The sequence below is a fragment of the Micropterus salmoides genome, unplaced genomic scaffold (assembly GCF_014851395.1).
Source record: "Micropterus salmoides isolate LMB-PRFRI ecotype aquatic unplaced genomic scaffold, ASM1485139v1 Ms_hic_scaffold_8, whole genome shotgun sequence".
Lineage (NCBI taxonomy): Eukaryota > Metazoa > Chordata > Actinopteri > Centrarchiformes > Centrarchidae > Micropterus > Micropterus salmoides.
The window spans coordinates 12141844-12169436 of NW_024044570.1; the positions used below are offsets into that span (position 1 = coordinate 12141844).

General features: G+C 41.8%; 1 protein-coding gene across 1 annotated transcript in view; it reads right to left on the minus strand.

The window, feature by feature from the left end:
* The window catches only part of si:dkey-82f1.1 (DENN domain-containing protein 2A), a 42489-nt gene extending 15753 nt beyond the window's left edge, over positions 1-26736 (minus strand). Inside the window, exons 1-5 of the mRNA XM_038706068.1 lie at positions 26356-26736; positions 11449-11535; positions 3733-4773; positions 1603-1730; positions 6-118 (exon numbers count right to left, since the gene is read on the minus strand). Coding sequence (XP_038561996.1) covers positions 6-118; positions 1603-1730; positions 3733-4773; positions 11449-11534 — 1368 coding nt within the window. The 5' untranslated portion in view covers position 11535; positions 26356-26736. The remainder of the gene's footprint in view (positions 1-5; positions 119-1602; positions 1731-3732; positions 4774-11448; positions 11536-26355) is intronic.
* Positions 26737-27593: the final 857 nt, after the last annotated feature.

Sequence of the window (27593 nt, forward strand, 5' to 3'; positions counted from 1 at the left end):
GGTACCTTAGTTGGCGTATCAGGGACAGGAGATGAGGAGGCAGGTGAAACACATTTGCTTCCCAAACAACTTCTCTCAAGCTCTATATCTTCATATGGGTTCTCCTTGGATGGAGGATCTTCAAAAATAAGAAATCATTGTCACCTGGATTACACAACAGCCTCACACAATCTTTCCAAAGAGCAGATAAAGTACTATTTCCATATCAGTCAAGTTTGTTTTGCCAGACGATTCCTACTCCAGATGTGCAGAGAGCTACCAGAGGCAGCAGTGTGCTTACCCAGCTCATATTTCACTGTGATAAGATGCTTGCACAGCTAATGCTAAATGTCAATCTAGCTACCAGTCCTCCCCTGCAGATAAGGAGAGAGGAAGTTTCATTTTCCAAAACCTGTGCCTCTTTCTCTCTTTGTCTCTGTCTCTTTCTGTATCTCTCCTCTGCTCTATCAATTCATCAACCAGATGTGACCTGTAGGAGTCAGAGGATAAAGAGGGACATTCAGTTCCCTACTCCTTCTCCCTCTGAAAACCTCAGCATACTATTTTTCACATTGCTGGCCGATGAGAACGTCACACATGGTGTGTTTGTGTGTCAGCTGTGTACATGTGAGTTTGCATCAAGTCATCAGGGCGTGCGTCAGTACACATGTAGCAATGACAGTTGATTTCCTCTCAATCAGAAAACACTACCAGACATGTGGATTGTGTTTTTAAAGTGTCTTGATGAGAACCTGATTTGCGTGTGGAGGTTGATGACAAGACTATGAGGACACCACAACTGTTCATCACTGTCCACACTATCTATAGCTCTGCATTCCTGAGCTGCTTCTTGAACAGACAGCTAGAGTCTGAGTTACTTTACCCATGGGACACTGCTGAGAGAGTTTGATTAACTATGTCTGAGCGTTTTAAAGAACAATACTACCTTATGAAAGGAGTAAACTGTAAAATAATCCAAAATAAGCTTTGGCATCACTTAAATATAATTATTAAACTTAATGTGGTTGTTGCAAGCAAGAAGCAAGCATTATACACTGGTCTTTGGGTTGAAAACCGAAGCCACATAGAAGTGATTGCCAGTAATGAGCTGTGGCTCTAAGCCATTCACATACCCCCCGCTGCACTGACAATCACAGTAGACAACCTCAGCTACGACCTCACACAATGCCACTATTGTACGTTCTGAAATTAAACAGGCTCTAGGTGGGGTTGGCATAACACTGCAGATAATAATGTAGGAACGTAGGTTTCTACGTATAACTTTTAATAAAAGTGAAGCAGCATGGCTCTAAATTAAAACTGGAGCAGAAAAAACAGTAGAGAAAGGACAGCTTGGCCTCCTCATCACCTCCGCTGCTAAACTCTATGACACACTAATGTAAGGGTCATGCAGTGCATGAAGTGTATAGAAAATAGGAGAACCTACAACTTATAGTACAGTATTTAGCAATGGTTTACAGTTTTCAAATACAAATCCATTTATAACTGACAAGGTTCATAACGTAACCACATGTCAGAAATATGATTTTGGACAGATGTAGCAGTTTATAGATGATTCCACTTGGTTAAGGAAAATTTAAGGCGTCATATGTATTGTTTTACCTATTATGTCCTCGTAGACATTCTCTTCTGATAAAGTGCGTGTTAAGCCCAGTCTGGACTGAGCGTACCAGTCCACCCTGCAGCTTTCTGTAGACGACTGGAGGAGATCTTCAAATTCATAGGACTTCCTGGTGGACAGAGCATTACAAAGATTTAGGAGAAGTTGCCCGCCAAATACAAAAGAAGACAAGGTAGGAAGATTTTTGACAGATGTTTCTGAGTGAGCTTGTGCTCATGATGATGCTTTTAAAACTAATTGATATGCCAGGCTGGAAAACTGATGTTACCATTTTCAAGGTGCCACATCTGAATGACCACATTTGTGTTTCATCACTGCCAAAGATTATAACCCAGTAGAATGAAGTGCACACAAGCATCTGTGGTTGCATGCATCCCCACCTGCATGTACATGTACAGTTTTCTACATCCAATGCAATATAATGCAAAAGCCCTGCAATGAATCCTACCCTGTTCTGAAGCTGATCATTTTCAATTTTCTTCTCTGTGGTGCAGTATATGATTTTAATACTGTTGGCCTTTCATCTTATTTTGCTTGTTTTTAACTTGAACATTAACTTTCCTAGTATTTGCATATGAATACTAGCCATTTGACCAAATATGGCACGTGTACATCATACTGGTGTCAACTATTGTGAATTTATCCTGATATATAAAGTAAAGTTATGCAAAATAAATGACCACAGTGTAGAATCAACACCTTTCTGTCAGAGTTTTAACAAAAACTGAACATTTTAAGCTTTACAAATGTAGGATTTATTGCGCAGCTGTTGCATGGCATTTGATAAATCTAAGTGTACCTAACAAACTGGCAACTCAGAGAGACAGTCTGGCCAAACAAAGGGCTTGACACACCACACTGGAGCAGAGTGAGGCCTCCACATATGGTATGGAATGTAAGAGATCCAACTCAAGCTCCAAACAAGAATTCAGACCACTGAAGAAAGTGAACAATAGATGAACTCCAATCCTGCAGAGTTCAAATTTTTTTGGTTTCCTTACAGAGCTGTGTTTGTTTGATTGTAACCATCTGAATGTGAGCGCTACTTAAGACTCAATTTCCAACATTTTGGCAAAATAAGTGATTCAGATTCTGGATCAGACTTTACACTTTACAAGTAGACACATTTTTACATCTAGAAATTCTAACTCTGCTAAACGAATGCCTGACAACCTCATTTGTGATAGCCAAGGGCCTTGTGCAATAATTTTTACTGTTAAGGCTAAAATTCTTGATAAAGCAAGGGGCCTCTTTGACATGACTCATACCACTCTGCATGATTTTCTCCTCTTCCACTAGAGTTTTGGAACGAGAATGAGTTGAGTTGATGTGTACATTCCTCAGATCCAACCAATGACCTCATTCTTTGGGAAATTTAGAAACAGGATGATGTCACCGGTGGTTTTGATTTACAGCAGATGTGGGAGATGTTGTTCACCTCAGTGTTTGGTTGGTGGAAGGCTTATGGAATACGCACAAGAGCACTTTAAAGATTTTTTTTAGCTTTAGGGTTAAGACGAGACAACATGGCTGGATTGAGTAACATTTACTTATCATGTCTTTTTAGCCATGCTAGCAGCAAAGCTAGGGACGGCAATACTGGCTTGTAGGTTGGTCTGTCTGCCACTGGTCCTGACTAAAATATCAACAACAAACAAACATTGCTTGGATTGCTATGAAATTCGGTACAGCCATCCGTGGTCCCCAGAGGAATAACCTTAATGACTTTAGACTTTTCCTCTGGTGCTACAATGAGGTTGATAATTGTGTCTTCGCAACTATTGGATGTATTGCCATAAAATTGTTCCCAACATTCATGTTCCCCTCAAAATGAATAGTAATAACTGTTTTGATCCCTTGATTTTTCAGGTTATACTTTTATTTCTCCAATACCCACAAAACTATTGCTTCAGCTGTAGTTGTCTTTAGTACTAGTTAGCACATTAACCATACCTGCCCAACCTCAACATACAACATACATACAGTGACAAGAGCTTCAGTAAAGCTTTACTAAATGTCTTATTGTCTAGGATGGATGTCTGCCATAGGAATGATCCTCAAAACGAATCAAGGTTGCCCATATTACTAATTCTGTCTTCTTATTCCCTTACCTGTTACTGCTGTCCCGGGGTTTGTCAGCCCAGGGTCTCCTGCAAACCCCAGGTGGTGGGCATGTGGGTAAAGGTGGAGGAGGAATGGAGGGCAAAGGGGGCAAGTTCCTCCTTCCTTTCAACAAGCTAAGCCCTAAAGCTGGGGTAGTAGGGGGGGTGTGGTGCTGGAAGGTTCTCTGAGGTTTAGGTAGAGGGTTTATAGACGGAGCACCTGGCTCACTGTACACGTTCTCTGGATCCCCCTCCCTCCTCCTCCGCAACCCGCTAGGCCGAGCCACATCAAAAGTCCCAAAAATGGGCTCGTTGGCCTTCTTTTCTGTTTCATCCAGCTCCTCCTTTGAAGGAGGGCAAAAGTAATTCCCTGGAAATGCCAGTGAAGGTCTGTCAGGAAGCTCCTTTGTTGCCTTCTCTAGTTTCTTAACATGAATTAATACACTTTTCTTGTCATGGGGTGGTTCTGCTGGCTTGGTAGCCCGAAAACCCCTCTCTAGGATCACTTCTCTTTCCTTGTTTGCTGGGCCTTCTGGAGATTGAGGCCTTGGATCCCCCATCTTTCCACCATTCTCCTTCCCTGAGTCTTGTCTGTCCCAGCTGACAAACCTCTTGCTATCTGTCCTTTGGACCTCTGAAGCTTTGGATTCCTTTTTCCTTACCGTCTCAACTTCCTTCTGCGTTATACTCAATGGACATGTCCCTGTAGAAGTTACTCCAGGCTCCTTTTTTCCCTCCCATTGTGAGATCTTATCGCGGATGCTGGCTGTCTTGACTCCCGCTGGACTCTTCTTGTGGTTCAGTTTGCCACACAGCCCATTCTCCATGCTGGGAGTCCGAGGGTCAGTGGTGGTGTTGGCTCTCCTGTGAGCAAGCATTGTGTCAAGAGGACCCAGGTTGTCACTTGTGCTGAGTAGGGGGGGGAGGGGACGCTTGTAGGACACAGTGGCGTCCCTCCTGTCTGTGTCCCCTGGTGACCCGCACACCTCTTGGCGCTGGGGCACTGCAGACGATGGAGCCTCCCCAACCTTCAAGCCACAGCACTGAAGCCTAGAAAAGAATCACACACATAAAAATGAATATGAACATACTTGTTTAACTTTTAAAGGGGTTGCAAACACACCTGGGGTAAGCAATGTTGGAGAACTAGCAAAAGACAGCTAGATTTTGAAATATCCAATCTAAAAAATAAAGAAACTCCATCCCCTCCCTTCAGGACTCTCTTCAAAGTGACCCCCAGACACTCTATTTTTTATTTTCTGATTTATTGATTGCTCTCAGGCTGAGAGCCAAATTGGTTTTATAATCCAATGCAAATGACGCTTGACATTATTATTTATAATTGGTGAGAAAATATATAATATGATCAACCTAAAATAAGATTTTGAAGCTTTCTTGAATTGCCCATTTTGCAGTATTTCAAGATTAACAGGCTGGATGGTCACCTGTCAATCACGAGATGGACTGTGGGAGGAAACAAAAGGGAAACACAAACAAACAGGAAACAAATGCAAAGAGTCTTCTCTCTGTAAGAGGACAGTGAATAGTCTGTACTTAATTCAAACCAGACAAACTGAGGGAGAAAATACATTGCACTGTTGTCATCTCTAATAATTTATAGTGCAATTATTTTCATAGAGATGTCAGTTGCTGCCTTCAGTGTAAATATTGAAGCATCATGCTCCCCATTGCTCTTAAAATTGGCCACACAATGGCCTCACAATTACGTCCAAATAGATATTTCTTTTATGGGTAAACAAGAATTCTTGTTAAAAGCGCTCAGACGTCTGTTTGGTGCCTCTGTTTTAGCTGTGAGTCACTCGTGGAAGATTACTGGGTCATGACTGTTTGAACTCTGGGTTTGGGGGTCAAAGTTTACAAGCTACACACACAGCTATTTCTGGAGAGGAGATGAAAGTATACACAGAAGAGGGGAGAGGCCGACGTGTAGACGTGCATCTTTCTACCACCGACCCTCGAAACTCAGTTTTGGCCCAAAGTCCATTCATCAAGTGATTGCATTTCCAACAAACAGAGGAAATGCGGCCTCTCTGGGTGACTTCTGATGACATTGCTGGATGTGAAAACCAACAGTCATGCAATCCAGAGGAAATCTCTGGGGAAAATTACAGATTCAAGTTTCCTAAGAGACCTTAAAAGAAAAAAAAAATACAACTTGATGTTGTAACTATGACCAACAAGGAAACCAAATAATTGGGTTTTATTAGTTTGGGCCCCCTATCCCTCTCCCTCCCCTGTTCTTTTTCTTTTCGTGTCCCTCGGCTGAAACAGCAGTTTTTATTAACAATGAAGCAACAGAGGGGAAAAACTAGGTCAAATAGAAAAGCCAAGTAAAGGAGAACAGGAGTGGGCATGGGGGTCGAGTGAAGGAGTTACTGAAAAAGTGGAGCAGATGGAGAAGGAAATTAATAGTCTACTTCCCCCATCTCAAAAAATACTTGTTTGTGATTAGAGAGAAAGCGAGATTGAGAGCTAGATTTAGTAAATGGTCAATATGGAAAGCGTATCTATCCCCCACAGCCAAGGATGGGTGGAGCATGAAGATGAGGGTCATTGAGGGCGGAAGGAGGGAAGGAGGTACAAGGGCACAATAGCTGACCAGCTGAGCTAACACATTATCAGCAGATAAGAGAAAGGGTTTAAAATGGGCATGAAGAAATAAAAGATAGACAAAACTAACTAACTTTTATTGATATCAACTTGTGACAATTCCCCACAAGAATTGTATTGAGCTTTTGAGGAATGATAACTTCAGTAACATGGCAGACTGTCAAAACAACAGAAATTTAAATCTTCCACTAGACAATCCCTTTTGTTGGCACAAACCAAAATCCATTCATAATAATCTAAATAGCACTAATGAATATTGCAAGGATGACAGAAGGGAACGCAGAGAGTGGTCATAGAAGCATTAGACAGTTACAGCATGAGGGCAGTAACAGCATCCAGATGCCAGATGGTCAACTCTGCACTGCTCTGCTCTCTAGCCCTGCTTTTGTTATACTGCTGACCCTAATGGAAAGGGGTGTCCCCTGCTTGCTTCAGAGCAGTACAGAACTTTATGAATGTTTTGGGGAATGCGCAGTTTAGGTCCAAGCAGCATGTTGTGGAGAATGTAAATAGGTATTTAATTAGATGGCAGAGCAAAGGGAACTACTATACAGGCTCACAGCTTTTGTCACATCCTGCAGCCGAGGATCTACTAGTTTCAGAGGTATTTTTCCCCACTGCAAAGTTTGAATTGAAAGTTAAAGCTAGAGTGCGGGACCTTTACGTTTATACAGTATTATTGTTCTTTACATTCAAGCTCTTGCCAAATAAGTTCGGACAATGCTGAATAAGCCTATCACCGCCAGGTAAATCTCTCTATATTTTACAGTATAACAGAGTTTTTAAATCTCTGTGGTAACATACCCACACAAGCGAACTGGTAGTGATTTGTTTTATGCCAACCAGCAATTATTGGTTTGCCAGAGCTGAAGCACGGAGCGACCGTAGAAACAGCAGCAACTCGTTATGGCTAAGCCTGTACGTCATAAGCACATGTCAACTGTGTTGTGTAATTACTCTCACTGTCAGAATATAATAATAATAATAATCTTTATTTGTAGAGCACTTTTCAAAAACAAGTTACAAAGTGCTTTAACAAGTGTAAAGACAATAATACCCAAAAGACAATAATACAAATACAATACAAGATAAAAGCAAGAAAACATTGAAAAGACTAAAATACACATTTAAGATAAATATAAAATAAGTAAAATAGAATAAAATTAAAGGGATAAAATAAAGTCAAATAAAATCGGGAAAGGCTCTCCTATAAAAGTATGTTTTAAGAAGGGACTTAAAAGAGTTCACTGACTCAGCCAACCTGATTTCCTCGGGCAGGCTGTTCCAGAGCCTCGGGCCCTGACAGCAAACGCTGCCCTTTAGTTTTCAGTCGAGACTCTGGAGCAGACAACAGACCTCTGCCCGAGGATCTCAAGGTACGTGCTGGTGTGTATGGGACTAAAAGGTCAGAAATTTAACAAGGCGAGAGGCCATGAAGAGCTTTAAAAGTGATCAATAAAATTTTAAAGTCAATTCTAAAACATACAGGGAGCCAGTGTAATGAAGCTAAAATAGGGGTGATGAGGTCATATTTCTTTGTTCTGGTTAAAAGCCTGGCAGCTGAGTTCTGGACAGTCTGGAGTCAATCAGTAGATTTTTGGGTTAAACAAGTGAAAAGAATGTTGCAATAATCCAGGCGTGATGAGATGAAGGCGTGTAAAATGGTCTCGGTGTCCTTAAAAGTTAACATAGATCGAATTTTTGCTATATTTCTAAGTTGATAAAAACAGGATTGAAGTTTTGTGGTGTGCTGCTCAAAATTTAAATTACTATCAAACCAAACACCAAGGTTCTTTGCAACAGGCTTAATGTGATTTACTAGGGAACCAGCAGATGGCAGTATTTGTTTTGCCATCTGCCGGGACCCCATGACCAGGATTTCTGTTTTGTCTGAGTTCAGCTGGAGGAAATGATCTGATATCCATTTTTTAACTTCACAAAGGCAGTTGTGAAGTGAACTCAGCATTCCAGGGTCTGTGGATCTGACGGGCAAGTACATTTGTGTGTCATCAGCATAAATATGAAAAGAAATACCATGGCTGTTTCTCAATCTGCGTTCTTTTCTGTACTTGTGTTCTTGTGGACTTGTGAAACGTCATCAGTCGCAGCCAAAGTCCTGTTCCAATTCAAAAGTCTGCATCTAGCCAAGTACAGTCAAACACCCGGATGTGTTTTCGCTCCGCCCGTTTTACCGAGCCTGCATCGGTGGTGACTTGTGTGATATCGCCAGATATCCCAGAATGCATTTCGCCGCCAAAAAGCGGAAATGTCGGACAAGAAAACTCAGAACTGTAACTTATAATGCTGCTGTTGTGTCACATATAGTAGTTTTAAGAGTTTTTTATGTGGGAATATAGTTGTTTAAACTATAAATATGTGGTTGATTTCTCAAGACAAAGCTGATTTAAAAAATTGCTACGACGTTTTCGGAGATGTGAGATCCTGCCCGCTAACGGGTCCGGCCGTCATCAAGTCTGCTGCTGTTCCAATTGCTGAATGACGGACTGCGTGCTCCCGTTCCTGGGAGTTTGTACCCCCGAACTTGCCAAGTCCGAGCTTTAAAGTACAGAAGTCCGAACTTGGCGAACTCGGTATTGAGAAACAACCCATGTTTATGGATAATAAGTCCAAGGGGAAGCAGATACAAGGAAAGGGGAAGCAGATACAAGGAAAACAAAATGGGTCCTAAGACCGACCCCTGAAGCACACCATATTTAACTGGACAGAACGAAGAGACATAGCTGTTTACAGACACGCAAAACTTCCTATTTGACAGGTAGGATGAAAACCATTCTAGGGCAGTACCAGAGATCCCCACCCAGTGCCTCAGTCTGTCTAACATGATGTTGTGATCAATGGTGTCAAAAGCAGCGCTAAGGTCCAGGAGTATCTGGACTGAGCACATACCTTCATCAGCAGACATTAAAAGGTCATTGGTGACTTTAAGCAGGGCAGTCTCAGTGCTGTGGTACTTCCTGAAACCAGATTGAAACTTTTCAAATAATTTGTTATTTTCCAGTACAGTGAGCAATTGTTTGGACACAATTCTTTCTAAAATCTTTGCAATAAAAGGCAGTTTTGAAATTGGTCTAAAATTTTGAAGGGGGAGACAAAAGTTCCGCACTATAGATTTAAACAATCATCAGATGGTTTCATCTTAATTTTCTGACAAATCATGTACTTAGACAACTTGGTAGGTCAAACGGCACTCAACAGGTTCAGTCACGACAACTTTCATCACAGACTGATATTGTGGCACTGTAGTTGCAGTATGGCTCTGTTCTGGGATCTCCCTGCCATATCACGTGCTTATGTTGAAAGCCATGAAGCGGGGAGAGCAGCTCCCTTGTGTTGTCTTCTTCTGAAACAGTGAACCTTGATGACATGTTTGTTTGGCTCTAGCTGAATGCACTGCGCCAGTGCGGCTCTATCCATGAGCAGCAATATGACGCCCAGAGTCAACAACGGCAGCGGCGCATGTTAGCATTGTTAAATTCTCGGCCAAATCCATTTCCCGATATGATTCCGATAATGAAATATTCCCAATCGGATCGATAATTATCGAGCATCCCTGTCAGATACGGCCTGAAAGGGGGGCGGTGGGCTATGAGCTGTTTCAGAGGAAGCAGCGAGAGCAGGGAGGCAGGCTACGGCAGCTTAAATAAGGTGCCTTGTATGGAATTTGCAAATGAATGCTAGGAGATTAATCAGTTGAATTGTCAGCTGATGTGCTTGACTTCGTTGCCTGCCTGAACTAACGCTATGCTTGATTTGTGGCATAACTCTTTGGGTTTCTTTATACTGTGAATTGGCCCATAAGTTCTACCATGCTTAACCTCTAAAATCACCAGTACTGTTACAAGCATACAAAAAAAGAATGAACTTTTGTGGTGAGTTATTTCTCACTGCATTGCGCTTTGGGAGTCGTAGTTACATCTCACCTAAAACTGTCACGGTTTGGTTTGTCTGCTCTGTGTTCCGGTGTTTTTCATTTGTGTCTGTTTTCCTGTTTTATTTTGAATTTGTCTGTGCCTGGTGCTTTGTGCTTTGTTTCCTGTTGATCTGACTAGTCCCTAATGTGTTTCACCTGGAGTTCTTCTATCCCCGCTCATTTGTGTCTGTTTATATTGTTTGAGTTCACTCCTTTCATTGTCTAGTTCATGTTGCATGTTTCTTCGTTGTGCCCATCTGCCTGTAACTCTGCCAGTTTATTCTCAGTCTGTGAGTTGTAAATTTCACTCTTTCCTTCCTGGATGAATGTTTGTTTCATGTTTTGGATTTGGAATTTGCATTTGCCTTTTGGATTTTCTGTTTGGAGTACCTGTTTTACGTTGGATATTTATGTATGGATACCTGGAAAGTACCACAATGAGTTGTGCGCTTTATGTTATTCTTTAATAAACTACAATGAAACTAATTCTGTCGTGTTTGTGTCTGCATTTGAGCCCTACAACCTGTTCCTGCCTTGGCACACGGCAACAAGCCTGACAACAATTATAATGGACACTTCTTAGTTCCTTTCAATGACCAAGATTTCTTAACACTGTAAATTTTTTCCAAACAGCAAAAAGAATGACTTGCTTTCACATAGCCACCTGATACAAACTTGCCTTTTTACTATAAACAAACAACAACATTACCAAGGGGATTGGCAGCATCTACTAGTCTCTGTATTACACTAGCTGGTCTGATTTTATAGCATATCGTTAGGTAGCTTTTTGGCACAATTGTGGGAGGAGCTGTTGCTCTTCTTCCAGCACAAACAGGCAAAGCTTTTGCTACAGAAAGCAGCTTGGGGAATCTCACAATGAGAAACAGCAGCACAAGCAAAATCAACCAGCCAGTGGTGTGAGCAATAGGTGGTTTACTGTCTTGACTATTGTCTCATTTTTATATGGAAGAATCAGTTAATATGATACTGATTACACACTAAATGGAGGCGATACGAACCTTGCTCAAAGAGACTTTGACAATAACATATTCAGATAAGCATTACCATTGCATTTGCTATAGCACTGACATGTTATAATTTAATTATTACTACTGAATCAGTAAAATTAAAAAAAATATTTGATTGGCTTTTGAGGCACCTACCCGTTGACTGATTGGTAGATACAGTTATCAGTGTTTGTACACAGCAGCAGGGCCCTCCCACCAGTCATGGTGCTAGCAGCTGGCATCCTGCATAGTAAAAAAGACAGAGTCAGTTAGTAACATGTATTTGTATAATGGGGTGGGTGCATTGTGTGGATGGTAAAGATTTGTTGAAAAACATGTGAATGGAAAGCAGACCTATATTTCAACTTAAAGGTCATAAAGTTGTAAAGAAAAACATTTACATAAGTGAAACTGTTGATTTGAATTTAGACAGTTGAAAAGCTTCCAGCTAGTCTTGCTAAAGATGATACAAATAGGCGGACTTAAAGAATGACAAATGAGAGTTAGGTCAAAAGACGAGCTGCTTCCCCAGGACTCCCTTAGATAAGCTTTTCTGACTCTGGTGTGTGAATGCAAATGACCAAATAGCTCAAACCTCTCATTACTGTGGCTAGCGAAACTCATTTCTGAACCACGCAGCAAAGCAGACCTCACAGCTTGAGCGGCATCCCCCCAAACAGCAATCCCTACTTGATTGGTAATTGGAGGATACAGCAGAAAGCAAAGCTTGAACATTGGATAGCAAACAGGCACAACACACATTAAGTTCCAGCACCCATGGCATTATGGAAAACTTGTGGAATATGTGAAAAACACCACATTGTAATATAATCAAGCTCCATTAGGAAAACATCAGTGGCAACTGGAAACCAGAGAACTGCACTTTTTTAGGTTATCACTCAGTGTCTCGTATTTTTGCACTTGCCAGAACAGATTTCTGGAGTATTTTCAAGACAAGTACTGCACACACATTTTGATTTTGCAATTCACATACTCCTTTCATTCCAGAAAATAGCTTCCTTAATGTGCTGAGTGTCTTCCAGTGCTACACATTTGCCTCTGTTTTTTATTACAGTATACAGTAGAAGTAGTGCCAAGGAGAGTGTGAGGGTACATTCTCAGCCAGTTTGAAATTCTTACTTTTGTCAGAGTATAATAAAACCAGATCCACTTGGAGCCTAGCAAGACCATCCCTATGTAACATCGAATTAGAGCCGCTGGTGCACAGTATTCACGTCTTGGCCTATAAAACCTGGTGGAGGGCTGGCACGGAGCAGAGGGGCTTAGCCTCTGTCTGGCATGGATGTGGTTAACATAAGAGTGGAGGAAAGGTCAGGGCTAACTCCAATTCTCACATTTGTTCTTAAGTAAATTCACAGAAACACCAATACATGCTTTGCCACCCAGCTGCATACTCACACACAAAACCTCAAACTAAAACACACTTACTTACGTAAATCTGCACGTCCTGTCAAACAGTCCATACTCCAGACCAACTTATGGATGTGTGCGCATGTGTGACTTCAACCAGATGTGCTTGGGTACTTTAGGGTATCCATAGGCCATAAAACATTTCCTGAGCACTGCCTGGCCCCCTCCAATCTCTCCCAATAAACCTGCATTAGCTAACCCTAATACTTCTCTCCCTTGCTTCCTGACTATGTAGGGAATGTGAGCCTAATTCAGCCGAATTCCACAAATTATTGTCCCAACTGGCAGTGAGGTAAGTCAGAAACAAATTTCGGTAGATTACGTAAAATATTGCAGCCAAACAGCTGAACTATTCCTTGAACTAACAACATAATTGGCCCTCTGGGTTCAGTGTTTTGGAATGATTCTGGGTTTTCTTTTCTTCCGGAATGAAAGAACAAATTGACACTACATAGAAGTTGAGGGATTGTTTGACAAGAAATAAAAGTACAATATTCCATCTTTTAGCTTCTAGTTCTGTTAATAGCTCAATTGACAGCCCTCCATTGCTTTGTCTTTAGCCCCCCATCAGCCCAAGACTAGTCCCCCAGAGAGGTGGAGGAGGGTTTGCGTCAGCCATTCACTGGTCTGTAGGCCCAAATTATTTTCAGCTGTGAGCCGAGCAGAGGTCACATGTTTAAGGGGAAACATCAACCCATTTTTTCCTTCCTCCCCCTCCTGATTCTTTTCTCCTTAAAACCCAACACGGAAATGAAGAGCAGAAATCCTGCATAGAAAGGGGATGGGCAAGAAAGATTAGAAAGAATGTATATAGTCTCCTAGTTTTACAGTTTTTTCTTGGTTGGGAAGGGTGTTGCATATCACAAGGGGGGGAGGAAAGATGGGACATATGAAGAGGGAGCAAATTAAAGGCGTGGGGGAGAAAGGGGTTGTCAAAACTAAAGAGGGAAGTGGATATTGCAAAGAATAACAGAAGTATAATATTGCCCTGTGAAAACGGTGTAGGCTTTTAGCCTGTCCCATTTCATTATTCGTAGCCCTAAGGCCAAAACAGAAAGTGCTGTTCTGTGGAGATGATTGTTTACTGGGCTTGAACATATCTCAAACTTGACTCATACATTCATGACAGTTTTTCCCAGCACTTGCCTGAACCTGACAAGCAGTAGTGTCTTTGCATCTCGTAAATTTGACAACATTGCCAGGTTTACAGCGTTTGGTTACTGGGGAAACTCATTTTGGGAGCAGCAAAGGCTTTTTTCTCCTATAACTATTGGCAACTATTGTTAACCCTGACCCCCAGAGCAAGATGGCCACCATAACAATACAGAGGCTGAGGGAAGACATCTGCTGAGGCCAATAAAAACATCATGGGAAACTGAGACCCGAAAGACCTCCACCTGCCCTGCCCCCTTCAGTCTTAGCCCTGTGAGGTGTGACAGGCAGTGGACACTGCGGCAGAGGAAGTGGAAGTGGTATTGTTCATCAGCAGCTGGGTGGATGAGTGCTGGGTGGAGAAGATGGCAGTGGAAAGTGTGTCAGTATAGAAATAATTTACCATATTTTTGATATTTTTGTTTAATATTCAAAGAGATATTTATAAATTTTCACTTTGAGAATTCCTGTAAAAACACTATTTTATTCCCAGAATCACCTGTTGTCTCGATTGTAGCTTTTAGCTCATTTAGGTAAATGCTTCAGGTAAAAACTATTACACAAATATATTTCATAAAGGATAACAGTCCTGGCCTCAGATGAAAAGGATTAGTGCTCAACACACAATCATAAATGCCTTAAAGCCTATACTAGATCTGGCAGTGGACAGATTCTTAGAAGGATGTTGTTGTTTATTTAGGCTTAATGGCTAAACCATGGTGTCGTCTTGCTGTAATAAATAGGATCTCAGCGATTGACTACCACCTATTCTAGAAATGTATAGTAATGGAAAGTGGAGAGAGGGAATCCAGGGGTATTTATATATGTGAGTAAGTTTGATACTAAATAGAGACAACTTCGGCATTTAAACCATTTTTAACTGAAGTTGAGCAAACCTTGCAAAGCCCTGGCTGGGATCAAAAAGTTTGTACAATGTGCTGTTCACCCATTTCAGAAAGGAAGTCTTTATAATTGTTCTGTACTACCACCTTTGAAGGTGGGGTGAAAAGCCTGTCGGAGAAGGGCAAGACATGATCTCTCCTAGAAGCCACTGGTAGTGTTGCACTCATTTGTACCCATCAAAAATGACAGAAATTTTTTTGTAAAGAATGAAAAACTCACTTTTCCCTATCTCCACATACCCTGTCAATTGTTGTTTTGAAGTGAGTGTGAATGTCGTTTACGAATCTGACAAGCACTTTGAATGAAGCATACAGGCAGCTTTAGGCATAGCTGCTCTGTCAGCTACTGCAGTACTTTAGCTCAGCTTTGAGCTAAATGGTAACTTCAGAACGCTGATATGCTAATATTTAACATGTAAATATGCACAGTTATAACTATAAGGAATACATACATTAATTAGATGAGTTTCAGAGGTATCCTGCCATACTGAAGTAGTTAACTGAAGTGTTGGAACTGGAAATTTTGACTTTCTAGAGGCAAATGACAAGGAGTCAGAAAATGATCAAAACATTAAGATTCATCCCCAAGGCATTGTGAATATTTTGGCAAATTTTATGACAATTCTACAATACACTCTGAATCAAAGGCCACCTGACAAACTAATGCCCCTAGTATGACAAAAAATAGAAAAATTGAGACTAAAAGTAAAGCAAATAATTCTCATTTCAGTCTGGACAGCCATGTGATTAGTGTCCTCAGACCTCAGATCCAGGTATATACAGTATACTCTTTTCCTATTGGCTCACAGGGTTCCCAGACATCAGGTCTGCAGTCGGGCCCTTCTCCATAGAAAAGTCACTACATTGAGTCCAAATTTCACACATCTGGCACAAATTTTATCAGACCTTGGTTTGGTCATAGAGTAGTAGATGAATCCCTGATTCACAAAGACTGGGCACATTTGTGTACTGTATGTTAGCCAGCACACAGGCTCGTCACTGGTACACACATACAGGCCTTTCATTGATGACTCTTGGACTAACTGTTCTTTCAATCTGAAGTCATGAAATGGTGAATCCACAGAGGTAAGTCAAAGAATCAGCCTGGACTCATTCGATGGCAATGTGATGACACACACACACACACACACTCTACACACAAACTTTTTCCATGATTAGCTGTAACTCAAGCTGTGTCAATTCTGAATTGGTTTATAAAAGCACTGCTATCGTGACTTTTGTGAATCCTATTGTCAGTAATAAACTGTAAAATGTTTCTTTCTGTAATACTCTTCACAGTGAAATGCAAGTGTACACAATATGAACTCAGAGCGATGTCATCAGTCAGCCATTCTCTAAGTGTTAACTCTTGGTGATAATCAGGTGATGTTTTGCTGTTGAAGTTGAATTAGCTTTAGCAGGTGGTCCTGTCAGTGTTTTGTAGCTAGCTTTATCAGACATCTGATTCGTTGTCAGCGAGCTGTGCTCTGGAGGCCTGCCTGCCCTCCTCTCCCCAACAGCTGCTTCTCATAACGATTTCATCCTCCCCTCTATCCCTCTGTCCCTCCATCCAGGTCTGCAGAAACAGCTAACACCATGACATCATCATCCCTGCACTCTTTTCTCTCTTTGTCATTTCAAAATACCTTAAAAGGGCAAAGTCGCTCACAGCCCACGCCGCATTTCACAGTTATCAGGACATGGGAGTCACAAAAAATACAGAAAGCAACCAAAGAGAGGCAGCCCCTGAACCACTTGTCATCCTTATGAGTGAGGTTTTATGCAAAACTGGGACAAGGAAGGAACATGAAAGCTCAAAATGGGAATTATATACTGCGAAGAAAAATCACAATTTATTTTCTTCTTTTTCTTTCTGCAACCACGCTGCGTTGAGAACCCTATCCCCTTCAAGATGTGGCTCACTATAGCATGTGCCAAAACCTTGCCTGCAATCAATTTAACGCACCACTGCACATTTAGCCAGCTCTTTCTGGAATGACAAACTTGGATGCCTTTTTCCTCCACATCTTCACGCTTTCATTTCTCCCTTTCATTCTCTCTCTTTCATTCCCACTCAGTCTTAAAGTTGCGGGACAAAAAGCATGATGGAAGAGGGAGTGAAGGATAGTAAGGAAGGGAGGATAGAGGGGGACTGGTTTTTAATCGTTCTCTTTCATACTGAACTGTATTGCGATCTTCCTTCTGCAGATCTGGAGCAGAGACTATTCATGCACAGCCAATTTGTTTCAAGTACCGCTGGGTTGTCAGGTCTGACATGAAGTGTTTGGTTTGAGTGATATGGGGATTTCACAGTGACTGACATGCTGCCTTGACCTGGTAAGCTTTGACAGGGTTTATGCCTGGTTACTGAAGAAGTAGAAAAGGAAGGGTTGATGGTGAAGGGATGCATGGAAAGGGGGAGGGAAAGAGATGGTCAAGCAAATGAACAATGGAATTTTATCTTGGCTCAGCAGTCTCACTCACTCTTTTTCTCTCTGTTTCTGTCTCTGTGTCCTGCTCAGGGCCCCTGCTGCTTTCCCAAGCTGATTTCATAGCAAGGCCTTGGACATGAGCCAAACAAGCCAACTCTGTGGCTATGTGTGCCTGTATCTGTGTGTGTATCTGCACGTGCATGCGATTGACATCCAGAAAGAGTGTTACAAATCTGGAAGCTGCACACTTGTTGAATTGATCCATTTTTCCCACATGCCATGTTTACCTCTCTCTATTGCTTAATGTATCTGTTTTTTCATTCTATCACACACATTACTTTTCCATCTGCTGGCTTTCCTTATCTTTCCCTTATATATCCAACCACAGACCACAGGGATCTGTGTTGTATGATGTACAGTGGTGATGAAGCCTATCAGAATCTGGCCTTTAGGGGCAAAAAACAATCACACATAGTGCCTGGAGTTGTGTCCAACCCCATTGACAATCCCCCTGGCCTGCTGTGCTGTGTCCTCCTGCCCCTCCACTTCTCCCCCTGTTCTCTCCATTGTTATGAGAGGATGGACGCGAGATAATATTGAAACTGGGTTAGCCACAGAACCAGACAGGAACTAAAGGGGATACCACTAACAATTAATTTCTCCCTGCGTGTTTTTTTGCTTATCAATCCACTCTAAATATAACACAAGTCTCCATTGTTGTATTTCTAACGCCACACATATAGCATTTCTTGTTATTGTGGTTGTCATTTATAACTGAGACTCCTGACGGCCTGGGTGTCTACAGTCTATCCCTCTGAGAGCTGGAAGAATGGGCCAAAATATTACCTCAGAAGATGTATAAACAAACCTTAATTATAATTGGGGCCACAGAAAAAGCCACTATGGATGTAATTATGGTGCACATGCACAACCAAGGGACAGAATGCTACACCATTTAGGAGGCTTCAAATGCATTAAATGAATAGTTATTGTATTGTTTGTGTTTGCTCAGACAAACAGACAGGAAGTGTAATGTGACTTGCAGGAAGTGTGAGTAGGACTGACCTCCTTTGTCTCCTTAAATGAAATCATCACGCTCAGCAGATTTTCTTGCTTAATAATTTGTCCCATACAGTAAGAACTTGAGTTTGTTTTTGATAAATTGGACAGCTCTGACTACCACAAGGTCAAAACGGCAGAAAACGGAAGGAAAACTCCAGACAAACTCAGCAAAATCCTCCTAAAAGGCCTTTTCACTCGCTCCACCTGTCAGAGTTACAAATGACCATCCCATAACAGTTTAACCATAGGCTTTAAATGGGGAGGGTCTCACTTTCCCTTTGGAGTTTGTGGCATCCATTTGACATTCCACTGACAGCAAATGGTGCTGCTTGCAGCGAAATAATCCACTTAAGTCTTTAGGTGATAAGGCCATCTAGAAATAGACATTAGGAGGCAGCTTTAGACACTGTTGGACTGATAAAATTTGAAAATTAAGCAAGTGCAAAGGTTTTTTTTAAAACCTGGTCTGACCTGGTGGAAAATTGTAAATGTATGCTTCCATTTGAACATTGGCTTTTGCCTATCGCCAACAAATACAATGAGGCCATAGCACAATGAAGAGAAGAGAAGCCTCTCTACGAGAGACAAGATCATTCCAATAAGAAGAGAAAAAGAAGTGGGGAGGAGGGTGAATCTGTCTTGGAGGCAGAGCAAACAAATCTCTCTCTATCCCCCCATCTGGGAGAGGGTGTCATGTTACTTCTCCTTGCAGAGTCAGAGCATCTGTCCTTCAGCTCCCTCCCATAGACATGTCATGTCAGCCCCTCCTCCCCACAGACAGAAAGCTCCCATCAGCAGAGCTCTTGACTCATCCCAGGTCTGCTCCCAATTACCCCGCTGGCTCCACAGACCAGTGCCCATGCCAACTCATCCCAGGACCTGCTTTTAACAGCTCTCACTTTGGACTGCACAACCCTGTCCAACTCTGCTTCTGTCAAATCCAAAAATCCACATTTGGTACATTTTGCAGCTGAAACACTACTCCAGCTTCAGCCAACGCTGTAAGATTCTGTGATTCTTAAGACCTCAGTATGCCTCAAACGAAAGCTCTTGTTGGATCGTCTATCAGCATCTGAAACCACATATTCAACAGTGGAACTGGGTAGGAGGAAAAGTTTTTCTCTCCAAAACAGACAATTCGACAGTCACGGCAACTTTACGCAGCAATTGGCCAGGTGTGCAGTTGCGTAGCTCAACTATTGGATGGATTGCTATAACAATTTCTACAGATTTCCAAATTCCCTTAAGGATATATTCTAATGACTTTGGTGATCCTCTGCCTTCTCCTAAAGTACCACTAGAAGGTCAAACTTTTTAATTATCCAGTGAAATAAATCTACTTGACGGATTGGTACCAAGATTTGTACAGATATTTCTGGTTCCCTGATGATGTATTCTAATGATTTTGGTGATCCCTTCCTTTTCCTGTCGCTCCACCACTAAGTTGACATTTGTGGTTTTGAGTGAAATTTGGTAAAGACATTCATGTCCCCCTTAAGACGAATTGTAATAACTTTTGCGATCCTATGGCTTTTGATCTAGCACTTAACTGTTGATTAGAATTTGTTAGCATGCTTACATGTTAAACTATGATGGTGTATAAGCAGTATACCTTTTGAACATTGTGAGCATGTTAGCATGCATGACCTTAGCATTTAGCTCCTAAGCACAACCTCACAGTAGTGTGGCTATAGACTCTAAGTCAAAGATATCCATCTATTTGTGTTAGACAATAATCCCATCTGAAGTCTGCTATCACTTTAAATATTTCTGTATTCAGCTCCCTACCTTCCAGACAAATTAGTGCACATCATCAGCTCATCTGGCAGTAGGAAACAAGACCTTGGTGTAGATGCACCTGTGGTTGCAGCAATGTGGTTGCAGCAAGCATAAATCATCACTGACAGAGTAAGTAAGGCCACTGACAGGAAAGCTTGCCAAACAAAAGAAGCCATGGAGCTCTTCTTGGCAATGAGCCTTGCTGTTTGGCAGGCAGTGATGAATTTCAATGGATGAGGTCATTTATAAACAGCCACAGGTAATATGCCAGGTGATAGACACACACACCCTTTCTTGTCTGCAACCAAAGCTGTATTTTGTTTCACCATGCCCGTAAACACACGAGACAGACATGGCATGTCTTACATCTCAGTTAATGTCTGTCACTGCTGTTAACAACACCCAACGGGCCTGGTTTCAAAGACACACGAGGAAGTGTCATTGAGTACGCCATCATTCTTTACAGCTATCTGATATTACATTGTGCTGACACACAATGTGGGATCTTTGAGCCTAATGGTCAAACCTTCCCTCTCTAAAATAGGCTTGGCCACAGTGAATGTGCAGCAGTGAACAATAACCTGGTTTCTTCAGCACACTAACATTATTCTCTGGGCCCCAGATCAAATTTCTCCTCCAAGCCGCAGTCTCTGAGCTGAGCTCCAATGCCAAAATCCTCTCCTTCTCCTTCCTGTCTTTTCCCCCTTTCACATTTTAAGGGTTCCGCTTGAGAATTCCCACCAGAGCGCCCCCGTCCCATCCCTGCTCCTCTGCATGCCTGCTCAGAAACAGATTTTTTTATTCACCCGCCAATCCCCAGGGGAGCCGAGCAAGGCGAGAGCTTGGGAAAGTGCTCTTCCGGAGTGTAAACTCCAGAGTCAGAATCAGAGCCGATGTTTTTGACCTCCACACACCCCGTGACCGACAACTGTGAGCCTGGGCCAGGACCGCCAGTGGACAAAAAACAAGAGTGAAAGAAAGAGTGGTGTTTAGCAGCACTGAAGCAAGCCAAACTAAACTGATCTAAGGGTGTGCATTTCCATTGTCATCTCCACCACGAGACTGACTGTACTCAACACATGGCAAATATGCTTTGTAGTTTGAATTTAAGACAGTTAGCAAACACTAAACCAGAGCAACATACTCTCGGGACAATGAGTAAGCAGGTTATGTGCACCTGCATCTCATATGTTTTTTTGTTTGTTTTGCATTTTTAAATTGTATCTCCATTTTATGTGTGCTGCTGTTGTTGTACTTTCATGAGGGGTCAAAAATGCATGCCAGAATGAATAGTTTTGCAATGTTAGTAAGCCTATCCAAACTAGAAAGCTACACAGAACTAAAAAGGACTGGTGACTCCAGGCTCAGCAGATACAACTTGACAAATATAGCAAGATAATAAAGGATAAGATTATTGTAACCATCATTACACTGGAGACAGACAAAGACATAACTACTACTTTCCCAGCTCTAGAACTTAACAAGACAGTGTTTAGAAATGATTTGGTATGATCAAAGCTCCTCTGTGTCTGCAGTGTGTCTGGAGTATCTACAGTACTCATTAAGTTGTTACACTTGGATGAACCATCAGACATTGTTTTAATTCTTATTATAGAGTGGATCCCTAAATTGACAGGTAAACAAAATCCTTCTCATTCTTAGCCATGACTGCAAGAAGAAGAAGACTGAAACAACTGAAATGATTTGAAGGTCATTGCTCTTACAATTTTTTCATCTGAAATATTACGCACACAAGCTGCACACAAACTTTCCCATTTTTTGGAATGCTCATTACAACGTGGCAACCCAAGCCTAAATCAATGAGCTGTACAGCCACATTAAAGTTACCCCTTGAACCCAGATGGACACATTTCTTTCCAGATGGCAGCCTTCCCCACATCCAAGGTCTTTCTCCAAGCTGGGGTTGTTAAGCATATGGTAAATGCATGTTCACGTGCAAGTACAGTATGTCAGCTAATGTTCAAGTGTGTGTGGGCATGTGTTTGTTTGTATCTGGTTTATATTTCCATATCTGTGTTTGAGTCTGTGTGCATTGTTTTCCTGTATGTGTGAGTGTCTGTATGAATGTGTATGTGTTCTGGAGTGAGTGTGTGTGTGTATGTGTGTTCGGGTCTATGCCACCCTCACATGCTGTGGGCACAGGCTGCAAAACCAAAACCAAGCTGGAAACACTGGCTGGCTTTTGGATAGTCTTCATCAGCATCAGCGTGATGATTCTCCCAGCCTACAATTAATACCCTGCAATCAGACTGTAACTGCCTCTGTCCATGCCCCAAATCTCCAGACTGAACTCTGCTAGAGATTTACATTCTGTACTGTAGTCTGTGTGTAAACAGTGCAGCAGGACAGGGATTCAGCCTGCCATGTCCTATTAAATGTCCCAATTAGAGTCGCAGCAACCATTTTCTCTAAAGCCATGGTCTGATTTGTTTTTAATACAACAGAGTGAAACTGCCAGACAGTGCAACAACTTGCAAGCGACAGGCTGTGAGATAAAGAGTGTGTGGGTATACATGTGTGGGGTTATGGGTGCATCCAATGAAATAACCATGGACAGCTGCCAACAAGATAAATGCCTCTAGTATCCAGTGTGATGGTATGCATTATCCATGCATGTATACATACGTGTTGATTTGACTCTTACAAGGACAAGGTTACAGGTGTCTAAGATGGTATGCATTATCCGTACATCTGTGTATGTATATGTGGGTGGGGGTGGGGGTGAGGAGGGGGCTAGGGTTGTTTTTGATCATGTCTAAACCCATGGCCATCTACCAACATCATAGACAATACCCGCCACCATATCCTTTACACAAGAGGAGTTCTTTCACCATCACACCAGGACACATTCTTCCTGAGCGCATCACCGTGGCAACAACAGCAGCTCGGAGATGGCAGGAGACTGCCCGGTGGGGCCTTTAAGTTGCATGCCGCCCTGCAGAGTGCCTGTCAAAAGCCAGTTCCTGTAAGAGGAGGGGCGAACGGGCTGTAACCTCCTAAAGCCCTGCTGTCACTTTTCTGAGCAGAAAAGAATAGAGAAGACAGATGTCACTGGTTGCATCCGCGAACAAACACACACAAAGAGACATACAATAACATGCACCATGCAGGTATCTATATACAAATTATTATAAACCCACTGAGAAAATATAATCAATTTAGTTATGTTAAACCTCAGAAAATCAGCAAGGTTATCGATTTTCACATGGCTACCATAATATGCAGACTTCTGTATATATGTACACACATGGGCTCCATATACACACTCATAATATCATGTGCCAATATACAATACACACACCAATTGTACATGTTTGTAAAAAGTGAATGGGAATCGTGTCTGCAAGTAAAACTACTAGTTAACTTTCTTGTCATTTGAGCCCATGGTGTCAACGTGAAACAAAACACTGTTTTCCTTGATGAATTTGCACTCTAGTGACTCACACCAAATCATTAACCGACTTCTCCATTTCAGCAAGCTTCCAAGAAAAAAACATAAATTGATTCAGTTGTAAGAGATGCCAGACTTGTCATGATACTAAACATCTGGTGTTTGAGTTTTCTTTTTTCCCCTTACAAAGCATGTATACTAATGAAAAATTCCATTAACCTCCATTGAGTAGATTTAAGACCTCATGTGTTACATGTGTTGATAGTCATGGTCTGTTTATGTCAGTCCCTATGCTAGAAATCATGAGTTACAGAGAGTAAAAAAGATAGACGGGCAATGAGTGAAATGCCATGAATATGAGTGTGTCAATATTTTGTTGTGAAAGAAAGAGAAGGGAGAAGGAAACAGAGGAAATGCAATTAGATAAAAATGCCCTGAGAACGAATGAGTGTGTGTCTGAGAGTAAAATGAATCACAGAAAGAGGAAGAATGAGGTATTGAGAGTGTGAATATTATAAGTGCTGAAAACAAGGTCACGAAAACCCTCTTTCCACCACAGTGCACATTGTCTTGCACAGCAGTCATGCAGACAGTTAGCCTCTGCCCCTGACTCAGAATGTAAACACTGACCCAATCTGACAGACCACTGTGTATGTGTGTGTGTGTGTGTGTGTGTGTGTGTGTGTGTGTGTGTGTGTAAGCGATCGTACACACATACAATGGCTCCACACCAGAGTCCCTTTACAAGATTGCAGCCCACTTATTACAACCTTGCTGACTGGCAGACAGACAGTCCCTGTCTCTTTATCTCCAACTCTATAAACCTTCTGTTCACAGTGCCGGAGAGTCAGACAGTCTCAATTCAATAAGCTCTCAACCTTACGCACTTAAGTAAATACAACCTCAGGACAGTCAGAAACAGGAGACCAGAAAGAATGTTGATTTGTGGTCAGTAAAACTCTTTTGACCTGCTGAAGCTGTTCATTTATGCCACTATGACACAAATACCACTGAATTAAAGTGGCAGTAGAGAAAGTTGACACTTCAGCTGCTGTCTGTTAAAATAAAGCATATTAAATCAAATGTTCCAGTGCTGCATGATCTATAGATCTTGCTCTTGGGTTTAATGATTGCCCAGCGGGCTAATCTAAAAGAGGAAGCCGCTGAGATGGATTGTCTTGGCTGACTGATAACCATCTCTTATGGGTCAGTGCTCATAGGACAAAGCAGACATTCCTAGCACTGTAGAGCAATAAGGTGAGACATGTTACATGCGTCTTCTAGTTGCAAAGGGTTGAAATGAAGTGGATGTTCCTACCTCAGCTGGAAAAAAATCACATTAATTGCTAGTCAGAGCTGTATATTACCAACTTACCCAGTTGGCAAATAAAACTGGTATTTACATCAAAAACTAAGGATTCCCTGCAATTCTACATATTGTCAGTTGGTGGCAGTAAGGTAACAATACAGCAGTTAAGAGAAGAAGAAGTTTTAAGGGTGCATTCTTAGGAAAAGTATAAACAAAATTGTGTTTGTTTACAATGAAAGCTCCACCTGGTGCATTTACCAATCTACCAAAAGAATATGAATCATTATCTATTTTATTTATCCTGGAACAAGTCAGAAAAACCTACTTCACTTGGCAATTAAACAGTGTGGCCAATATTTTGTGATTCATTCATTTATCTGTTATCAAAAATACTTGATTTTGCATGTTATGTTGTTTTCTGTGGCTGTTTAACCACTGTCTCTGCCCATGGTAACTGTCCAGTTTGTCTACATTCAATATTTTCAAGGCTTCAAGGCAGAAGGCGGTCATGAATTGGAAAAAAGTTGAAACACAATCTTTAGACATCCATTTTTCTTTTATTAAACTATTAAGTCTATTCCTCTAAATGTATACAGCCATGCTATTTGTCTGCTCATAAGCTTGAGTTGTATGACCACAGATATAATGTACAATGCCTGGCCATGAATCTGCAAACAAAATGTTATTCCTAATCCTTGAAAAGATGACTTTGTGGAGCCACCTGAACTCCTGTGTCCTCCCTCTGGAGGTCTCCACCCTTGCCTGCCCCCTCACAACAATACAGGCACTGGGACTCTGCATGAAGAGGTGCCTTTGTTCACAGTGAAGAATGCTCATCACACTTATCCTGTGTCTCCTTTTTTCTCTCTCTCCACCTCTACAAGCCAGTTTGGAATGCAATGTCTTTAGTGTGCACTCTGACTGTTGGTCTCCAAACCATCTACCGACACTTTGTTTTCATTTAAAAAGAAGATGAGCACTGACAGCCATTGAGTGTATGTGTGTGTGTATGTGCTCACGTGTGCTCAGATACTTCAGTGAGGTACAGAGGAGTTTCTTGTGGGCAGCAGTAATGGACTTGGTGCAGACAGTTTGAGACTTGCTACTTGAGCAACACTCAGGCATACTTTAACTGGAGCCAACGCAGTCCAGAATGAAATAATTCTCGAATAAACACAGACAAAACCACATCCTAACATTTACCATCCATATTGCTTTAAACAAGCGTAGATGTACTTTCTGTACATGGACACACACCTTGAATGCTGACACATTCAAGGTCACGCACAAGCATGTACATTTAGAGTGCAGAGAGTACATGAGAAGGCTAAGTAGATGCATATGCATGACCATGGATCCACAAGCAATGTACATGATTTTCAGACTGAGAAGACCACTTTGGTTCAGCTGATTCATCGCTGTTAACAGTTAAAAGCTATATCAATCAACATGCTGCATAGAAAGAAAACCCTATCTTACTATAACTTTAGTGACTTTGTTTATGAGAACATTTTAAAAAGTAGAAGAAAGAAAAATATACAAACACAGTGTCACACGCGAGCACTCTTTAACTCTTCACATTACCTTTCTGAGCTGAGTGAGCCCTGATGAAGTGCTCTTGGAGTAATTTCTCATTTTGCGTAACCTGACTCCGCAGAAGATAGCATCCATTTGCATGGTTCCTTTCCTTCAGAGTAGTTTCCCTCTTTCTCTCTCTTCCACGGTTTGTACACCCCTACCCCTGCCTCCGACTTCTCTTGCTTTGCATAGCCCCTGCCTGTACCTCCCACATATACATACACAGAGAAAGACAGAGTGCAGCTCCAAGTGCACACAAACAGTTTGAAAAAGGAACAAAGTCAGGGAAATCCTTCCTCCCGTCCAGCCTCTGGGCTAAAAATGTTTACAGCTCTTTCTGCACCCTCAGCTCTCAAACATACTCTCACTCATTCAAACTCCTACCTCTCAATGACTCTGGCTCCTTTTCTTTCTCTCTCCCCTTCTCAAACTTTTCCCACCCCTCCTTCCCTCAAGCCACCCCCTTCCCTTCTCCCTTCCTCCCTCTTCATTTTCCATCATCACCCCACCTCCTCACATCCCCTCCCACCAACCTAAACCCCCCACCGCTGAACTAATCTGCAGCTGGCTGGGCGATTGGAGCCCTAGTTGCCGGGGGAACAGAGTGCCCTGCTTAAAAAAAAAAGAAAAAGAAGAAGGAATGGAGCAGGAAGGGGCAAAACTGAGCACAACTGAATGCATAAATAAAAGCCTCCTCTGAGAGCCAATTAAAGAAACCCAAGGGCCCCACTTCCTCTCTCAATGAGGGGACAACATGTTCATATATTTTATCTCAGCAAAACTTTGTTTACTGGTTCACATGTGCCAGTCAACAGCAGCAACAACAACAACAACAACAACAACAACAACTACTACTACTACTAGTGTAGAAGCACAAGTGGTGTGTTTTGAATACTGTGTGTGGTGAGACTATAAGACAGAAAATGGTTTGGCAGTATTTGGGGTTATTACCGCTGACCTCTCTTAAAAGGTCAGGCCCAGGGCTGCAGAGTAACTCAATGGTCCTGTGGAAAGAGCGGAGAAAAAAAATGAGAGAGCAGGAAACAAGACTGGACATGCATACTGAAGACCAGAGCACTTAATAATTAACCTGGTCAACCCCACAGGCCCTCTTTGGCAAGACCAAGATTACAAATGTATGTTTTACAGATAAACAGTTTTCAAAGCCTGCAATCATCAAACATTTTATTTTACTAAGTTTTGAATAGGAAATTTAAGAGGAGTAGTGGGAACTATGAAGTTGA